Here is a 17,016-nt window from a genome sequence, read left to right as displayed (position 1 = left end):
ATATATACCCATATGAGCTATATATGTTAGATTTTAAAATTTTTAAAATTGAATAACTGCAAATATATATATTGAAATAAGTATTTTGATATTATGAATTCATGCTTTATTGAATTAATCGGAATGAATTTAGGTGCCATTTAATTTATTTAACTGCTAATAGCAATTAGCATATTAATTCTCCCGAGTTGCATTATATAACTGCCAATAGTAATTACAACATTAACGCTTCCTTTCCCCTCAAGAACTGTTGCATTTGGTCAAAATAGAAATAGTTTTTCTTTGCTACACAAGCCACGGTCTATGTTTTTCTTTGGTACACAAGCAACAGATAGACCGGCATACATACCAGCCACAGGTAGAACAGTTTATATACCGGATTCACTTACCCAATTGGTCATAATCTTCTTCAAGGTTAATGATTCAAGCAGCAGAGCGAGAAGGATGAGAATGGGAGGAGATAATGTTGTGCGTCTAATTATGTTTATTGTTTTCATTACTCATGTCAAGTATTTTGGCCAATTCGACTGCGTTAAGGCTATGTCCACAGACGGAGTAGCGCTTTTAGAAATGAAGTCAGCTTTTGCAGTTACTCCAAATGTTCTTCCAACCTGGAGAAACGACAGCTCTTCGGATGTCGACCCATGTCGCTGGGAAGGTGTCCGCTGCAGCACCTATGGAGGGAGGGTCATTTCAATTTCCTTGCCATTCAGAGGTCTGTCTGGCAGTCTGTCCAGCGCAATAGGCATGATGGCTGCCCTGGAGAAACTCGATCTTTCGGGCAACAAGTTATGGGGCGCTATTCCCGTCCAGATAGGGAACTGCACACATCTTCGAGAACTCAATCTCGCCTACAATTTCTTCACAGGATTCATCCCTCCGCATATCGGGAACTGCAGCCTTCTTACTGTTATGAATATCAGTACCAATAATATTTCTGGTTTCATTCCGCCTGGACTAGGTAATCTGGTCAGCCTGACTATGCTCGCTTTAGATCAAAATAATCTTGTTGGTGCCATTCCTTCTTCTTTCGGGAAGCTTGCTAGTGTTCAAATAATCACGACATTCTCCAACTATTTCAACGGCTCTTTACCGCCCGAGATTGGCAATTGCAGTCAGCTACAACATATGTTCTTCGAAAATTCCGGATTCCAAGGAGAGATTCCATGGGAAATTGGGAATTTGAAAAGGCTTGTGACGATGTCTCTGTTCAATAATCATTTGACAGGTACTATCCCTTCCTCTATCGGCAACTGCGGCAGCCTTGAATCCATTGCTGTTTATGACAACTCCTTACATGGGACGATACCAGGGGAGATAGCCCAGTTGGAAAATTTGAGACATTTATGGGTTTATGACAATCATCTTACGGGCTCAATCCCTGCGGGTCTTTTCAGAGCACTGCTGAAGTTGGAGGCATTTGATGCATCTAACAACAATCTGACTGGAGCTCTACCATATAAAATGGTCAATCTGAAGAATTTAATACTCTTCAAGGTCTATTTTAATAATATGTCCGGGCCGATACCCTCATCTTTTGCCAGTCTTACAAGCCTAATGATCCTAGATTTATCATTCAATAAGTTTGAAGGCACCTTGCCTCAAGGACTTGGCCTTCTTCCCAATCTGACAAGGTTGTCTCTCAGTAACAACAATTTCGTAGGTCCGCTGCCTCCTGCACTTGGGAGCTTCAGCAACCTCGAGGCTTTTGATTCATGTTCCAACAGACTGAACGGATCCATTCCTTCTGGGTTATGCAGCGGTAAGTCGTTGACCCGGCTTGCCATGTTCGACAATCGGCTCGAGGGAAACATCACCGGCCTTCTACAGGACTGTGTCTCACTACAACGCGTCAGGCTGCAGAACAACCTCTTCACGGGCTTCATACCAAGTAATATTTCTATGCTCTCGGCCTTGTATTACCTTGAGATTTCTTACAACAACATCCATGGAAGTATACCTTCTTCCATTGGACGGTTGCAGAACCTTACAAATCTCCTCCTTGCCCACAACAATCTCAGTGGTGCCATTCCTCCCGAGATAGGAGAGTTGAGAAATCTGGGAAAGCTCAATTTGAGCCGCAATAATCTCAGTGGAGCCATTCCACCAGAAATAGGGAACTTAATTAATTTGGAGGTTTTAGATTTGAGTGGAAACGCGTTGGAAGGAAGCATGCCAGCAGCATTGGGCCATCTTATGAATTTGTCCACACTAAACTTGAGTGTAAACGCATTAACAGGAAGGATCCCCAGTTCCCTGGGGTATTGCAGAAAATTAAGCGAACTATACCTGGCTAGAAATAAATTGAGCATGACCATTCCTTTAGAGTTGGGAATGCTTGCAGCCAGTCTCAAATATGGGTTAGATCTAAGCTGGAACACTCTATCGGGATCTCTTCCTCCTGAGATAGGCAGCTTCATGTTCCTTCAATCGTTGGACGTCTCCCATAACCACCTCTCCGGCAATATTCCTCAATCTATCACAGGCATGATTAGCCTGGATCATTTTAACTTCTCTTTCAACTTATTTACGGGGGAAATTCCTTCATTGAGAGCATTTTCACTAGGCCCGCAGAATGCTTTTGAGGGAAATCCAGGCCTTTGCGGACCCCCGACAGTGATGAATTGTTCAGAATCAGAAGGGGCAAGTAAAAGGAAACAATTGAGTGCTGTGGGAGTGGCAGGGATTAGCGTTGCTTGTATCGCGACCGTAGCTATATTCATCCTCGCATTGACATACGTGATAAGAAGAAATGTCGAGCACGCTGAAATGGCTATTTCTTCCGGAGATGGGCGAGGTATAATCAAATACAGAGAAATAATAGAAGCTACCGACAACTTCAGCGATGAATACCTCGTCGGGTCTGGCTCATCCGGCATGGTCTACAAGGTGATGATTCCAGGACAAGACAAAGCCCTTGCAGCCAAGTGCTTAAATGCAGCAAATCGTCGTCTCGACGACAATCGATATCGCAGTATGAGGAAAGAGATCGAAGCTTTGAAGAACGTCCGTCACAGAAACATTCTCCGTCTTCGCGACCTGATAACTACACGTGATGCAACAGTTCTTCTCTGCGACTACATGGTCAATGGATCGCTCTGGGAATTTCTGGGCGGCGCATCGAAACCGAATCAGAAGCTGGACTGGAGGACACGGTATAACATTGCAGTTGAAGTGGCAGAGGGACTTAAATACTTACATCACGACTGCGAACCTCCAATCATCCACTGCGACATAAAGTCTGCCAACATATTGCTGGACCATGAATATGTGGCTCACATCGCTGACTTTGGACTTGCCAGGCTATTGAAAAATCCATCAATAGATTCTGAATCAAGTTCTCTCTTTGGTGGGACTCATGGCTACATTGCTCCAGGTACTAAATTTCCATACATTTCTCTTTATAAAACAGAATCATGCCCATCAATTTGCTGCTGTTATGAAGTCTAGTTGCAGACATAATTATCATATCCCATGTCAGGCTAATACCTAATACTACGTGCAGAGTGTGGGTATGGCGTGAAGGCATCGACGAAGCAAGACGTGTATAGCTTCGGAGTGGTGGTGTTAGAGCTGGTAAGCGGAAAGACCCCCGTCGTAGAGGAGGACGATCAGAAATTCGTACATCTGCCTGCATGGGCTGAGAGGCTGACGAAGGAAGGAAAAATGGATGAAATAATTGATCAGGATTTGAGAAGTGGTGAGGGTGCTTGTTTACATGGTAATATGAAAGATGAAATGGTGAAGATGATGGAGATTGCCTCATTCTGCACTCGATCTGCTCCCAGGCTCCGCCCACCTATGAACGTAGTTCTTGACATGCTTCTTTCACCCAGCAGAGACCGGGTCATCGATCATTGAGTGATAATATATAGGGCATCAATAATATTTCTAGGCAGGCCTTTCTATTTCCAAAAAAATTAAGGCATGAACACTATTACTTCGTAGGACTTCCTATTTCCTGAATGTAGCGTTTCAGTTTCCGTGGACATTTTCAAATTTCAAATTCTCGTTTTTACCGGTTAACTGTTGGTAATTATCATATTTTTTTAATGTATCAACTGTTCTCAATTTTATATGGTATCACAGGGAACTTTATTACATTTCAAGAAATATCATAGTTAGGATAACGGTATATTTACAGTTTTATATGGTATAATAATTGTAGAGATGGGAGTGGTGATTATATTATCATGTTATAGGTGTTATTAAATTTGTGTATATTGATTTTTCATTTTGGAATTAATTAAAGAAGTTTGGTACATTTTAATTCGTTTTCAATAATAATTCTTTCCTTTTCTAAATTCAAGATTATGTTATTCATCGTTATATTTTTATTTTTATTTAATTTAATTATAAATTCACTATAGAACATGTTGATAGTCATTTTGATATAATAAAAAGTGGATTCACTGTTTTTACAAAATATTGGCTGTTAGTAATTTTTATTAGCAATTTTGTGATACAATTGGTTTTAAAATTGTTTTTGTTTGGTTAAGAATTTATTTTCCTCATAATGTAATAAATTTAAAAATTTAAGATTTAGAGGTTTCTATCAAGAATGGAAACCAGATCACCAACCTAGTAATTCTAAGTGTTATGATTTTTCTTGAATAATAATGATAACAGCTGAGTTATACACATTTTCATGTTATATATATATATATATATATATATATAAACTACCATTTTGATTATTAGTGTTAATATAAAGATCTAAATTGTTATGAAATTGTTACGCCTTGCACATTCCTGTTAGAAATGTGTTTGGGTAGTGGGCAGAATCAGTCCCCCTAATCCCATGTCATTGTGAATCATTTGGACAGACTCTTAGAGGCCAAACCTGCAAAATAAAATCTCTCTGAAAGTACCGCAATAAGAAAGGTCTGTAAGTTGAAAAAACTGTGGCCTTCCAACTCAACACACATTTAAAGCCTCTTGCGATCTCCTTTACATATGATTCTTGGCCAAGTTTCCGCCCTACAAAAGGCTCAATCAGTCAAACAGAAAAAAAGCTATCTGAGCTACCAACATCCATGGGAGAGCTCAGCTTGAAGCTTCACATTAATCATTCTAATGTTTTCAACCTTTCCATTTGTTGTATCGCTGTCGACAACCCTTCCTGATTCTTGGAACCTCTGTTGCAGTATTGATCATTCTAACCAATGGATCCATGCACAATGTCTGTATTCGTGAAAATTTGGTGATGTCGAGCTCTTGCACCGGTGGAAGTTATATATGTTTGTGGTAATAGAAATATCATCCATGCGTCTAAAGTTCCTGTCGGAAATGTGAGAACATAAATATTTCTAATGGCATTCGCTCATGGCTAATCTCTAAATGCTCATGGGTAATGTCTGTATTAACAATTGCATGAACATTAACATATTAAACGAACCTCCCCTTCGTAAGATTGACACCATGAACACTATTCTCAGCTAAATAAATTCCGTTACCGAGCAATCAATACAGTATGGATGTGAAATCTATTTCCCAGGGTTAACAAACGAAAAAATTATTTAATCGAAAAAAAAATGTGTACCCAAATAATAATTTAGAAAATTTATTCCAATCCCAGATTTAAGTAGAAAACCTCATTTCTGAGAAAACCCATGGTAGCAGATTTTTATTATCAGATGAAAATATTTATACATTTCACCTGTTTCATTCTTTTTCACCTATATATTTCTTTTTTTTTTAACTCACACCCTTATATATACACATATTTTATTATAATACCATCAGCCCAATACCATGGGTTGCGAATACCATAGGCACTACAAATTTGATTTGATTTAATTATAATACCATGGGTTGTGAATACCATGGACACTACAATGCCTAACAATCTCCCACTTGAGTCCAAATAGAAGCTTGAATGAATATTTTTGCCATTGTTTTCTCTTCTCACCATTAAACCTTTCCCAAGATGCATTTTTATCGCGTTTGCATTACTCTAGCCAAGGTTCTACAAAATTCTTGTTTATCCCCTGGCAAAGTCTTCTATTAATGCTAGATTTTCTGTAGTGTGTATTTTCTCCAATTGTAGTAGCCCATCTTTTGTAGTGTGTATTTTCTCCAATTGTAGTAGCCATCGTTTAACACTTCACTAATAATGTGCTTTGTTTTAGAATGATACGCTTGGTTTTCTGCTAAATGAATAGCACTCTCACTATCACAATGCAACAAATATTTATCTTTTTCATTCCCAACTCTCCTTAAAATCATTGCATCCACAACATCATCAATGTGCTTTGTCTTAGAATGATATGTTGGGTTTTTTGCTAAATGAATAGCCCTCTCACTATCACAATGCAACGAATATTTATCCTTTTTTATTCCCAACTCTTCTAAAAATCGTTGCATCCACAACATCTCTTTGCAAGCTTCTATGGCAGCGATGTATTATGCCTCTGTTGTGGAGAGGGCCAGTAATTTCTGCAATCTGGGAATCTAGGATACTCTTGCTCCTACAAAAGTACATAAATAACCAGTACTAGACTTTATAGAATCCACATCTCCAACCATGTTTACATTGTATAACCTTCAAGAGCAACATTGTTATTACCAAAACATAAACAATAATTATTGGTACCCTTAAGATACCTCAAAATACACTTTAATGCATGCCAATCTTGTTTGTTTAGATTTGCAAGGAACCTGCTCACTACTCCCACTGAATGTGTAATGTCTAGACCAGTGCATACCATGACATACATCAAGCTACCAACAGTTGAAGCATAAAGGATTTTACTCATTTCCTCCTTCTTGTCATCATAAGGGCCCAAATCAAACCTAAGTTTAAAGTGTGATGCTAGGGGTGTACCCACTTCTTTGACATCCTTCATATTGAACATGTATAACATCTCTTCAATATATTTTTCTTGAGATCAAACTCATACGCATGTCTCGGATATGCCTAACCTGCTTCAACAAGATACCTTGTCCATCCTACATGTAATTTATCATGATCAACTTCTTCATATGTAAAAAAACTATTTTTACATGGGGTCCCATGGTGAGATGCTCCAAAGTCAAGTACCCGATCAATGCTACTACTAGAAATATATAAACATGCTTCTTCTACTAGAACAATTAATAAAAAATCACTTTCAAAAGCTACAACAATAGTCTCACCTTCCTTTGTGTTGCTAGATTTTTTATTTGAGTTGATTTATTTTTGTTCCTTCTGCTCCTTTTGTTCTTTCTTCCAAAACTAACAATCCTTTCTCTTGTTTCCTTCTCTTCCACAGTGAAAGCAAGTGATTGTTCCCGTTCTTGATTTCGATCTACCTCTCGATTTTGAACACCCCTATTTGCCGTGGTCAATTTTCCTTCCGTGATCAAATAAGACTAGAGATTCTCCTCCCTAGTTTTCCGCAATTGATTTAAGAAACAACTCCTTCTTCATTAAATTATTACTGACACCGTCAAACTTTAGGATCCCTAGAGGTGCTAAAGTGCTAATAACTACTATAAAATTCTCCTAGCTATATGCCATAGAGAATAATAATAAGATGACTCCAAATCCAAAATAATTTTGACATAAGCAAGTTGAATTTTCATATATTAAAGTCGCTCAAATCCCAGAGGCACAAAAAAAACAACGAGTAAAAAAAAAATGTTTAAACTACCCGCATCCATGGGAGAGCTCAACTTAAAGCCAACTTTTCAATTTTTCTCACATCAATCATTCTAATGTTTTTAACTTTTCCATTTGTTGGATCAATGTCTACAACCCTTCATGATTCTTGGAACCTTTGTTGCAGTGTTGATGATACAAAACAACGGATCCATGCACAATGTTTGTCTTCCTAACAATTTTGGTGATGTTTAACTCTTGCACCCATCGAAGTTATATATGTTTGTGGTAATAGAAATATCATCGATGCATTAAAGTGTCTATTGCAGATGTGAAAACACAAATATTGCTAATGGAATTCGCGAATGGCTAATGTCCAATATTTCTAATGACTGATTTCTATATTATCAATTGTCAGAACATTACCATATTAAATCGGGAACCTCCCTTTGATTTGATGGACACGACAAACACTATTCTCCACTAAATGAAATTTGTCACTCAAAAATTGATATGGTACTTTTCCATTGGACAACACATGTGGATGTAATTATTTTAAAAGTACAAAGACTCCATGACAAATGTGAAATCTATTTCCAAAACATGTCTCCATTTAATATATGAAATAAATGATTGTGGTAGGTAAAACATGATGACTGTAGGTAGCATTGTGGTGAATGTTTATACATTAACGAAGGTTGTGAAATCTAATTATTTAAAAAGGTACTCCAAGCCATAGATTCCATGAAGCTCGATTACTAACAGAAACCCAACGAGTTTTATGGTTTGAATTTATTTATCAAAATATTATAAAATACTCAATGAAGAGAATGTATGTACTTTGTAAATCTCTAGGCACATCAGAATGTAACATGGCTAGGCCATAGATGAGGCCTAACCACAAATCAAAGAGGGGGCATAGGATTAAGCTTGGACTTCCTTCATACATTTAGATCTCATTTAAGCAGATAGACTACAGTGGCTCCCATTGAGTGTGTTTGCCACACATTCATTCATTCCATGGTTTCTTTAAAGATATAGACTCCACTGGCTCCCATTGAGTGTGTTAGCCACTCATCCGTTCATTCCTTGGATTCTTTTATTTCAGTTGCGTTTGACAAAGAAGAACATATTATGTGTACTTTTTAATCTCTTATCCTTCTTCCATCTTTAAGCACATAAAATATTGTACACATATCAAAATTTTGAGGCTTAGCATGGATGATAGCCTTCTTCACTAAATGGTAACATCCTCTTCAAAGCTCATGGTGATGGTGATGCCTCTTCCTCTTATTATAGTGATCCCATCTCTCTAGTGATTATATAGACAAACAAACTACTACAAACACATATCAATGGTTCACTATCTACATATAATATAATCATCTAACTTAATCTACTCTCCAACTAGATTAACCCTCACATCTCTCCCTTAATGCTCAACTCTCCTATGATGGAGGTAAGCCTAGATACCATATTATAAATGTGGGAGAGTAAACACTTATTTACCCAATAAAATAATTTATAAATATGGGAGAGTAGACACTTATTTACACACAATAAATAATATGTTGAGTGATCTATAAATTTAGTGAACCAAAATACACTTATATACAGCACACTTTTTCTTAATATATAAAAGATACCTTTATCACACAATTAACTAATCGAGTGAATTTATCATTCACACACCAATGTAGGAAGCCAATTGGTGGAAAATAACTCTCAAATAAATTAGATCTAATCACTTCCTAAATACTATGAACAAACTCTTCTCATAGAGGAGCATGATCTAATAATGGCCAATAATCTTAAAAATCCAAAAATAGGACTACACTTGAGACAAGTGGGAGTTACATAATCCAAAAATTCCAAGTAAGATAGATAATTGCATAGATATTTGATGACACAATCTTACCAACAATTCCTTCATGGGATTCATCAATTCAAATATCATGAATTGTAGCCTTCTTGTATTTTGAATATCAGTGCCATCAATATTTCTAATTTCATTGTATCCAAAAATATTAATGTAGTAAGACTGATGATGCTCATTTTACATAAACATAATATTATTGGTATCTTTCCTTCCTCTTTTAAGGTTCTTGGAAGTATTAAAATAACCATAGCATTCTCCAACTATTTTAATGGCTTTTTGTTGCCTAAAACTGGTAATTCCAATCGACTACTACATATTTTCTTCACAATATATGGATTGCAATGAGAGATTCCATGGGAAATTGGGAATTTCAAGAGGATTGTAAAGATGTTATTGTTCAATAATCCTTTGGCAAGTACTTTATCTTCTTCTTTGGGAAACAACAACAACTTTGAAACCATTTCTATTTTTCACAACTGTTATAGACATTTTTGTGCCTTACAGCATGAAGCATGAAATGTCAATAATCTAAGGGATCCAAAGTCCCTAAACATGTTGTTCCTACCCCTAGAGGAACAAGGTCAGCAAACCACAGCACTGAATATCAGTTCTCCACCTGAAAACACTCAAAAACAAGCTAATTCTGGATCATGTCAACTGCTCCACTGAGCATCTGCGCTGAATGTCAACTGCTCCACTGTGTACCTGCGCTGAATGTCAACTGCAAAGAAGGCTACCTGTGCTGGGCGAGTTTGGACAAGTGGCACAGTCATTCCTCAAGGTGTCAATGCCCAGGAAGCTTCCAAAATGACACTTGGATCAGGGAATTCAATTGGTGATGAGTAAGAGGGTCTAGATCTCCAAGTGGAAGCAAGAATCTCCAAGTGGACTCAAGAACTGAAGAATAACTGAAGTGGGAGAGGACACTAGTCAGCTTCATGCCAAGCTCAAGCTGACTCATCCTTTCTCCAAAACTGCTATATATAGAGCTCTCTCATGAGGTCTAGGGAGCCTGGAATCTTGTGAATGTAAGGAAGTGCTGTTGGTTTGAGTATAGAACTATTGGGTGATTTGCTTTGAAGGAGGTGAAGAGGAGATTTCTTTCTGCTGGGAGGTGATGCTGGATTGGGCCTTTTATGGTTGTATCACTTCCTGAACTTTACTTCTTCCATTAATAAAGCATTTGAGGTTCTTCTATATGCATGTGTCTCAATGGTGTATTGTTATACTTGTGTATTTGATTTATTCTAATCCTTGAATCAATTATGAATGTATGCTTCTTGTAGTTTCCCTCTCTTGCCATTTTGCAGGATCTTGGTGTAGCTGGGCCAGTGAAAGAGCAAGGAGCTGGGACCAAGCAGCAAAGAGAGAAGATTAGATCAATCATTAGCGGAAGACATCGGTTAGTGGATCTCTTTCTCCCCCTCTCTTACATCTCATAAAGAAGTAATCTCAAATAGCTTTGCTTTGATTGTTGCTGAGGTACTATCACCCTTAGAGTGGGATAGGGTCATTTCGTATTGGATACTTTTCCCAACAAAAAATTGGCGACTCCGCTGGGGATCGTATCTTGTTGGTTGTTTGTGTTTTTTCTATTCATTTCATAAACACAGGGAGTACCGAATCGAACTGCATTTGGAGCTTTCAAATGCAAAGTAGAAGGCAGCTACTCTAGCTCAGTTTCTAGGCATGTTTATGATTTGAAGAGCTGATCCACAAGGACTCTGAACAGCTCTTAGTGATAGCTTTTCATCCCTTAGTGTGTACTTGATTGATAGCTTTTGATTTGGCTAAAAACTGTGAATTTTTTAGCAATCTGTGACCCGGAAACTGAGAAAAACGAAAGTTTATCTCTTCATTGCAGGCACTGTGAAGGCAGTCTGCATTTCATCGCAGGTCCCGAAGGGGCTACCTACGCTGAATTTCAAACTGACAGTGTACCACCTGCGCTGAACCAGTTTTGCCTTGTGCTACTGGGGTTCCCTGTTGTTTATTGCCCTGTTTTCATCCCTGTTTTTGCAGCCTGTTATCAGTCAATGTACCTATCTGAAACCACTTTTCCTTGCCACTATTCCGCCTCGGTTGTATAAATAAACTTTATTTGTTCTTTGTGTATTTCTTACATCATTTGCAGTTTCCCATAATGAAAGTGAACTAGTCTTGTTGTGGCCTCTTAGATCTAGACCTGTGATAAAGTGTCGTTTTGATCTTAAGAGTTAGTTTGTTTGCTGTTCATAGCTGATTAAGCTTTTGCTTTCGTCATATGGTTTGAATTTATATATTTCTAGTGTCGAAACAAGTAAATCTTAAGGTGTATTTTGATTTTGGACAAGCTTGTTTGCTTTCACTTGAAATTGAATTCAAAGTTATACAACATCTTTCTTTTTGTATTACATCAACATTAAGAAAGAGAAAAGAAATACCTGCATTGTGCATGTGCATTTTGACAGTTTGCATGTTGATTTAGGAAAAAGTGCATTAGTGTGTGCTCTATGATCTGTGTGAAAAGATGATGTCTTTCTTTTCCCTCAGTAGTTAAGATTTTCAAAGTTGAAAGATTGAAAAGCTTGCTTATCATCTTAGACTGCATTTAGGAGTTGTACCATACATCTTGTGGTGATCCAGAAAGGCAAACTGCTAAACAAGATCAACCTTAAAATAAATTGAATTTACATAACAACGCATTGAAACATAACGCAAACACATAGAGGTCTAAGCTAGAGACGTGTTCCGGCGTCGTTAAACGTGATATGTTAACGTTGAGTGGTTGGGTGATTCCTCCACGGTGAAGCGATAAGTATCAATACGGACTTGTGCTCCCACGTACCGTCGCGTATATATTGGGAGACCCCTATAGGTATATATCTTTTATCCATAGGAAACCGTGTCGGCCGCCCTACTGATCGCAATGCAGTGAACACAACATTCACGAAGATCGACCACTCGTACCGTAAAACGTATTTTGTGGTTTTGCGAAAAGTTTGGCACACCCTCTGCCTAGAACTCTAGAGTAGTTTCTTTTGGCCTTTTTCAAACTCTATAACTGAAAAAGTGCACCCGAGCATTTGTCACTTCGGGCTCGTTAAAACATCGAAGGAGACTGGAGTCATCTTTAGCTTTTTCTCGACTCTTAAAAAGTGAAAAAGAAAGTTGTGTCTAAAAGCGTCTAATAAAATTCATTCAATTCGGAAACACAAATTTCCCCTTTTAGTATTTTGGTTGGTCGAGTAATCCGTAATCGTGGAAGAAATTCAATTGAAACCCCGTCGTTCGCGGAGGCTTACGAGTCAACCGTCTTTGTCTCCGGAATAAAAAACAGTACGGACAAAGCGAACTCGTTTAACTGGTTCAAAATCTCCTATAAAAGTTAGAACAAGTGTTCCAACTGCATCTGAGGTTCCGGTTACTCCAAACATTTCTGGAAACCCTGCCTCTATAGAAGAAGTTCAACAGCCGCAGAAGGACAGTAATACTGATCCTAGTCTGGGGGCAAATACTTGTATAACTGAACCAATTCCATCTGTAACCGGTCCAGAGAGTTTTGTTCCTCAAACAACTGTCGCTATCGAAACAACCACTTCTTTGGCACCAGAAATATTTTACGGACCTAATGGTCTTCCTCTTCCACCAGGTTTGATTGCGATAGAGGAAATTGCAGAGGATCCGCAAGCAAGTACTCCAACCCATTTTGGAGTCGGGGTCACTCTATTTCCTTCATCAGAAGTTAATCCACCACAAGTGGAGGTTCATGTGGAATCGCTAGGAAATCTATTGGATAGACTTAAAATGTCTGAACAACCGTCATCATCTAGGACTGTGTCAAATGACAAAGCGACAGCAGAAGCCCCTGCCGTCACTCCAACGATGTTTTCTGGCATACCAGTTGTCCCAACTAGCTCTCAACCGCTAGAAGGAGTCCACCAAGGGACTATTTCGACAGTATGGTTTGTTCCAGTTTGTTCATCTGGAGTAATATCCGAAAACTCGTACGTTGAAACTCGACAGATTGATCCTCATCGAGGTCAATTTGGGTCATCCAGTCCTCAAGGACTAACAATCCCTCTGAGTTCCGGATTGCTACCGTATGGGGGGCAGTATGCCCTTTCATTACCTCCTCCCGGAGGATATCCATATGTCAGTTCTCAATAGTATTCAGGTTATACTGGAATTGCATCAAGTAGTTGGGTACCTATGCTACCTCAACAACTAAGGGTTGTATATTCTATGCAACAGTGTGTACCTATGACGAACATCCCAACCACACCGGCTATTGTAACAGTGTCACAAGTTCAAGCGATACCTGTTGCATGTCAACCTCAGATTTCTCAGGTTGTAATGCAACAGCCACTTGACCATGGGTCACAACCACAATCGCCAACTGGTGGGGCGACACAGGTCCAAACGGGTACAATTACCCCACACCTTGGTCCAACGGTTAGCATAGCACAACAGAACATGGCTTCACAACCATGGCTGGTGCAATACCAACAACCGCAATTCCAGCAAGTGTACCAAGGTTCTGAGCAGTAGATATTTGCGAACAGTGGACAACCATATATCCAAAACGGTCAAAACCAACCACTTTATAGTGGTCAAGTCCACCAACCGTATCAATCATACCAACATCAATTACATTATGTTGGTATGCAAAGGCCCACTGCTCAAGCGATTCCATCGTACCCTGGTTACGCTTCGCTTAACCTGAATCAACAGTTACCATTTGTGGCAACTTTAGAGTTACCTGATTTACACCAGTTAACCAACGATCCGATTGCTTATGCCCCTTGGTGGCCAGCGATTCCTCATAAACTTCCATCTGACATTCCTAAATTCAATGGAAATCCAGGTGAAGACCCATCGAATCATGTGATGACTTTTCATCTGTGGTGTTCGTCGAACACCCTAAACGACGATTCGATAAGGCTTCGCCTTTTTCAGAGGACATTGACAGGTCCAGCGGCTAAATGGTATATTGAATTGCCAAGAGTCTCTTTCGACAATTTTAGTTCCCTAGCCACGACTTTCTTAACCCATTTTCAATTACCAATAAGGTATGAAACGGGAACAGAAATATTAACCAACTTCAAACAGACAACTGCCACCCATATATCTAATCATATACATGAGTGGCGTCGTCGTCGTAGGATGGTGAAAACGTACGTTCCCGATCAGCTATTAGCTGAATTGTTTATAAAGTCTTTACTTCCTGCTATAACGGAAGATGTGGCCAAGGGCAGAGTCGTAACAGAGGAGCAAGTTATTGCTCGTGCACAGTATTTGGACTTAGTTTATACTCAGTCCGGCACGCTCTACGACAAAATACCCGACGCCCCTAGACCAGAATTTTCAATTCCTCCTCCTCCTAAATCAAATAGTGACTCTCACGCCGGTGATGGTGTGATTGGCACGGCAAACGCGAAATCGATAAAGGCTTCGTCAAAGAAAGCCTGTAAGAATTCGGATCAAAATGCAAAAGAAGAAATTCTTGCTTCGGAAGTAAATGCCGTATCAGCTGATAAAGGCAAAGAAACCAATCAACCAGGAAGCAAGAAGAAGCAAAACAAAGGGAAGAAGAAGAAACAGGGTGAGTCACCCCCTGGAAAAAATTCTTCAAACCCTCCTGGGAAAGGGAAACAAAATTATCCATGTCTAATATGTGATGATAAGGATCATAACACAAAGAATTGCCCATTCAAAGCTGAGTTAAAGAGGTTCTTTAAAAGTTCCCAAACCTCATCTGTGTTAACTGATCCATTTCCCAACCCAGGTCAAAATCTGGTTGATAATGGAAATACTTCCCCGTCGCAAGTACTTATGTTGTCGGTTTCAAAACAGCAAAATGATGCTTTGATTTCGACAAGGAACAAAGATTATGGGAATCCTCAACTGTCGAACGACAAAGGTAAAGATCAACCAAGTAGTTCGACAACAACTTTGACAGAAGTTGTACCGCCCATCATTCCTGAATTAACAATAAAACCGCCAAAGGGTGTAGTACACAAGTCGACATTTAATCATCGCGCCAGAGCGGCGCAACATTATAACATAGTGGAAAATTTGGCACAATCGCCATCCGCTATGTCGACTCTTGAGGTATTACAAAATTGTCCATCCCAAAGGCAGGCGTTGTTATCAGCAATTGGTGGGGTTGATCCTAAGGATTCCAATCTTGTATCCTTTGATCACAAAGGATATGATCCTCAGTTACCAGCTCAACTAGCTTTCCTTATTCAAGTGAAAGCCCTTAACAAAACTGTTCACAGAACGATTATTGATGAGGGAGCATCAACATGTATTATGTCGATGAGTTGCTGGAAAACTTTAGGATCTCCAACCTTGTCGCGATCTTCGACGACATTAAAATCTTTCGACGGAAGGACTTATACCCCATACGGTATCCTTAATAACTTGAAAGTTGAACTAGGAGGAAAAAAGATAGAAATTGATGTTGAGGTCATTGATGGAAATCTTGACTATAACATCCTACTGGGTAGACCATGGATTTATGCCATGGCAGCTGTCGTGTCGACTTATTTTAGGAAGATCGCATTCCCGTTTGAAGGAGGGATTACGATCGTTGACCAACAGAATTTCCTCCCTAATGGTTCACAAGTTACATGAAGCATTCCCATGATCCATGAGAGCAACCATTCGATCCAAGATATCGGGGTAGGATTATTGAAATACCCCACATTGATGGGAACTTTCGCGCTACCACCTCCTATTTATATAGGAAATGTACCATTTGTAGCAACCTGCAACATGATATCTTCTACGAAGGTTGACATGGATCGTGCAATTGTTTTTCCCCCAAGCCCTCTAGAAATATTGTAGCAATCAATGTTTCAAGCATGGGAGGCGAACCCAAATCAACGCTCGTCAAGCATTTGGGTAGATAGGTCTAGAGAATATGGAACCCCATTAGATCCTTGGTCGAAAGTACATGGGACTGACGAAGGAATCTTACAATCAATGATGATTGAGGGGGCACCATGGAATGATCACCACCATAGTTCCCTTCTTTCGGAATATGAAGAAGATACTCAAAGTGACCTTTATCACCCTTCAGTTTTTGAATTCCTAACAAATACTGTAAATACGGTGGATTCCGAGCGAAACTTATCCAATATTGAAGAGACTATATCCATAAATATCTCGACTAAAACAGATGTTGTAGAGAATATTTATGTTGGCAAAGGTTGTTCCCCTTCAGAACTGGAAATATATAACGCTCTTTTTCGCGAATTCAGAGATGTCTTTGCTTGGTCATATGGTGAAATGCCAGGCATTGACTCGAGTATCGTTGAACATGAAATTAAAATGTATCCTGATGTCAAACCAGTAAGACAACAGATTCGGCAGGTGCACCCCAAGAAAGCCGCTGCCATTAAGGCAGAAGTTGAAAAACTTCTCCATGCTGGATTCATCTACCTGGTTCCTCTAACCGATTGGGTGTCGAATATTGTCCCTGTTATGAAGAAACAAGGGACGATTAGAGTGTGTGTCGATTATAGGGATGTAAACCAAGCTTGTCCGAAGGAAAACTACCCTACAC

The 17,016-nt window shown here is 39.1% G+C and overlaps 1 protein-coding gene across 1 annotated transcript; it reads left to right on the top strand.

The window, feature by feature from the left end:
- Positions 1 to 427: 427 nt before the first annotated feature.
- LOC149247668 (uncharacterized) lies at positions 428 to 3,894 on the top strand. The gene is made up of 2 exons (XM_089455919.1): positions 428 to 3,376; positions 3,506 to 3,894. The coding sequence occupies exons 1-2, from the start codon at positions 445 to 447 to the stop codon at positions 3,859 to 3,861; spliced, it is 3,288 nt and encodes a 1,095-aa protein (XP_089312045.1). The 5' UTR covers positions 428 to 444; the 3' UTR covers positions 3,862 to 3,894.
- Positions 3,895 to 17,016: the final 13,122 nt, after the last annotated feature.

Source organism: Pinus tabuliformis, chromosome 7 (genome assembly GCF_031772625.1).
Source record: "Pinus tabuliformis cultivar Carrire ecotype Pingquan chromosome 7, CPIR1, whole genome shotgun sequence".
Classification (NCBI taxonomy): domain Eukaryota; kingdom Viridiplantae; phylum Streptophyta; class Pinopsida; order Pinales; family Pinaceae; genus Pinus; species Pinus tabuliformis.
This window is presented reverse-complemented; position numbering and strand designations above follow the sequence as displayed.

What these genes read in the sequence shown, in the direction of transcription:
- LOC149247668 (XM_089455919.1), top strand. Translation starts at nt 445, where the DNA reads ATGAGAATGGGAGGAGATAATGTTGTGCGTCTAATTATGTTTATTGTT. An exon ending in TCATGGCTACATTGCTCCAG is followed by an intron (nt 3,377 to 3,505) that starts GTACTAAATTTC and finishes TACTACGTGCAG; the next exon opens with AGTGTGGGTATGGCGTGAAG.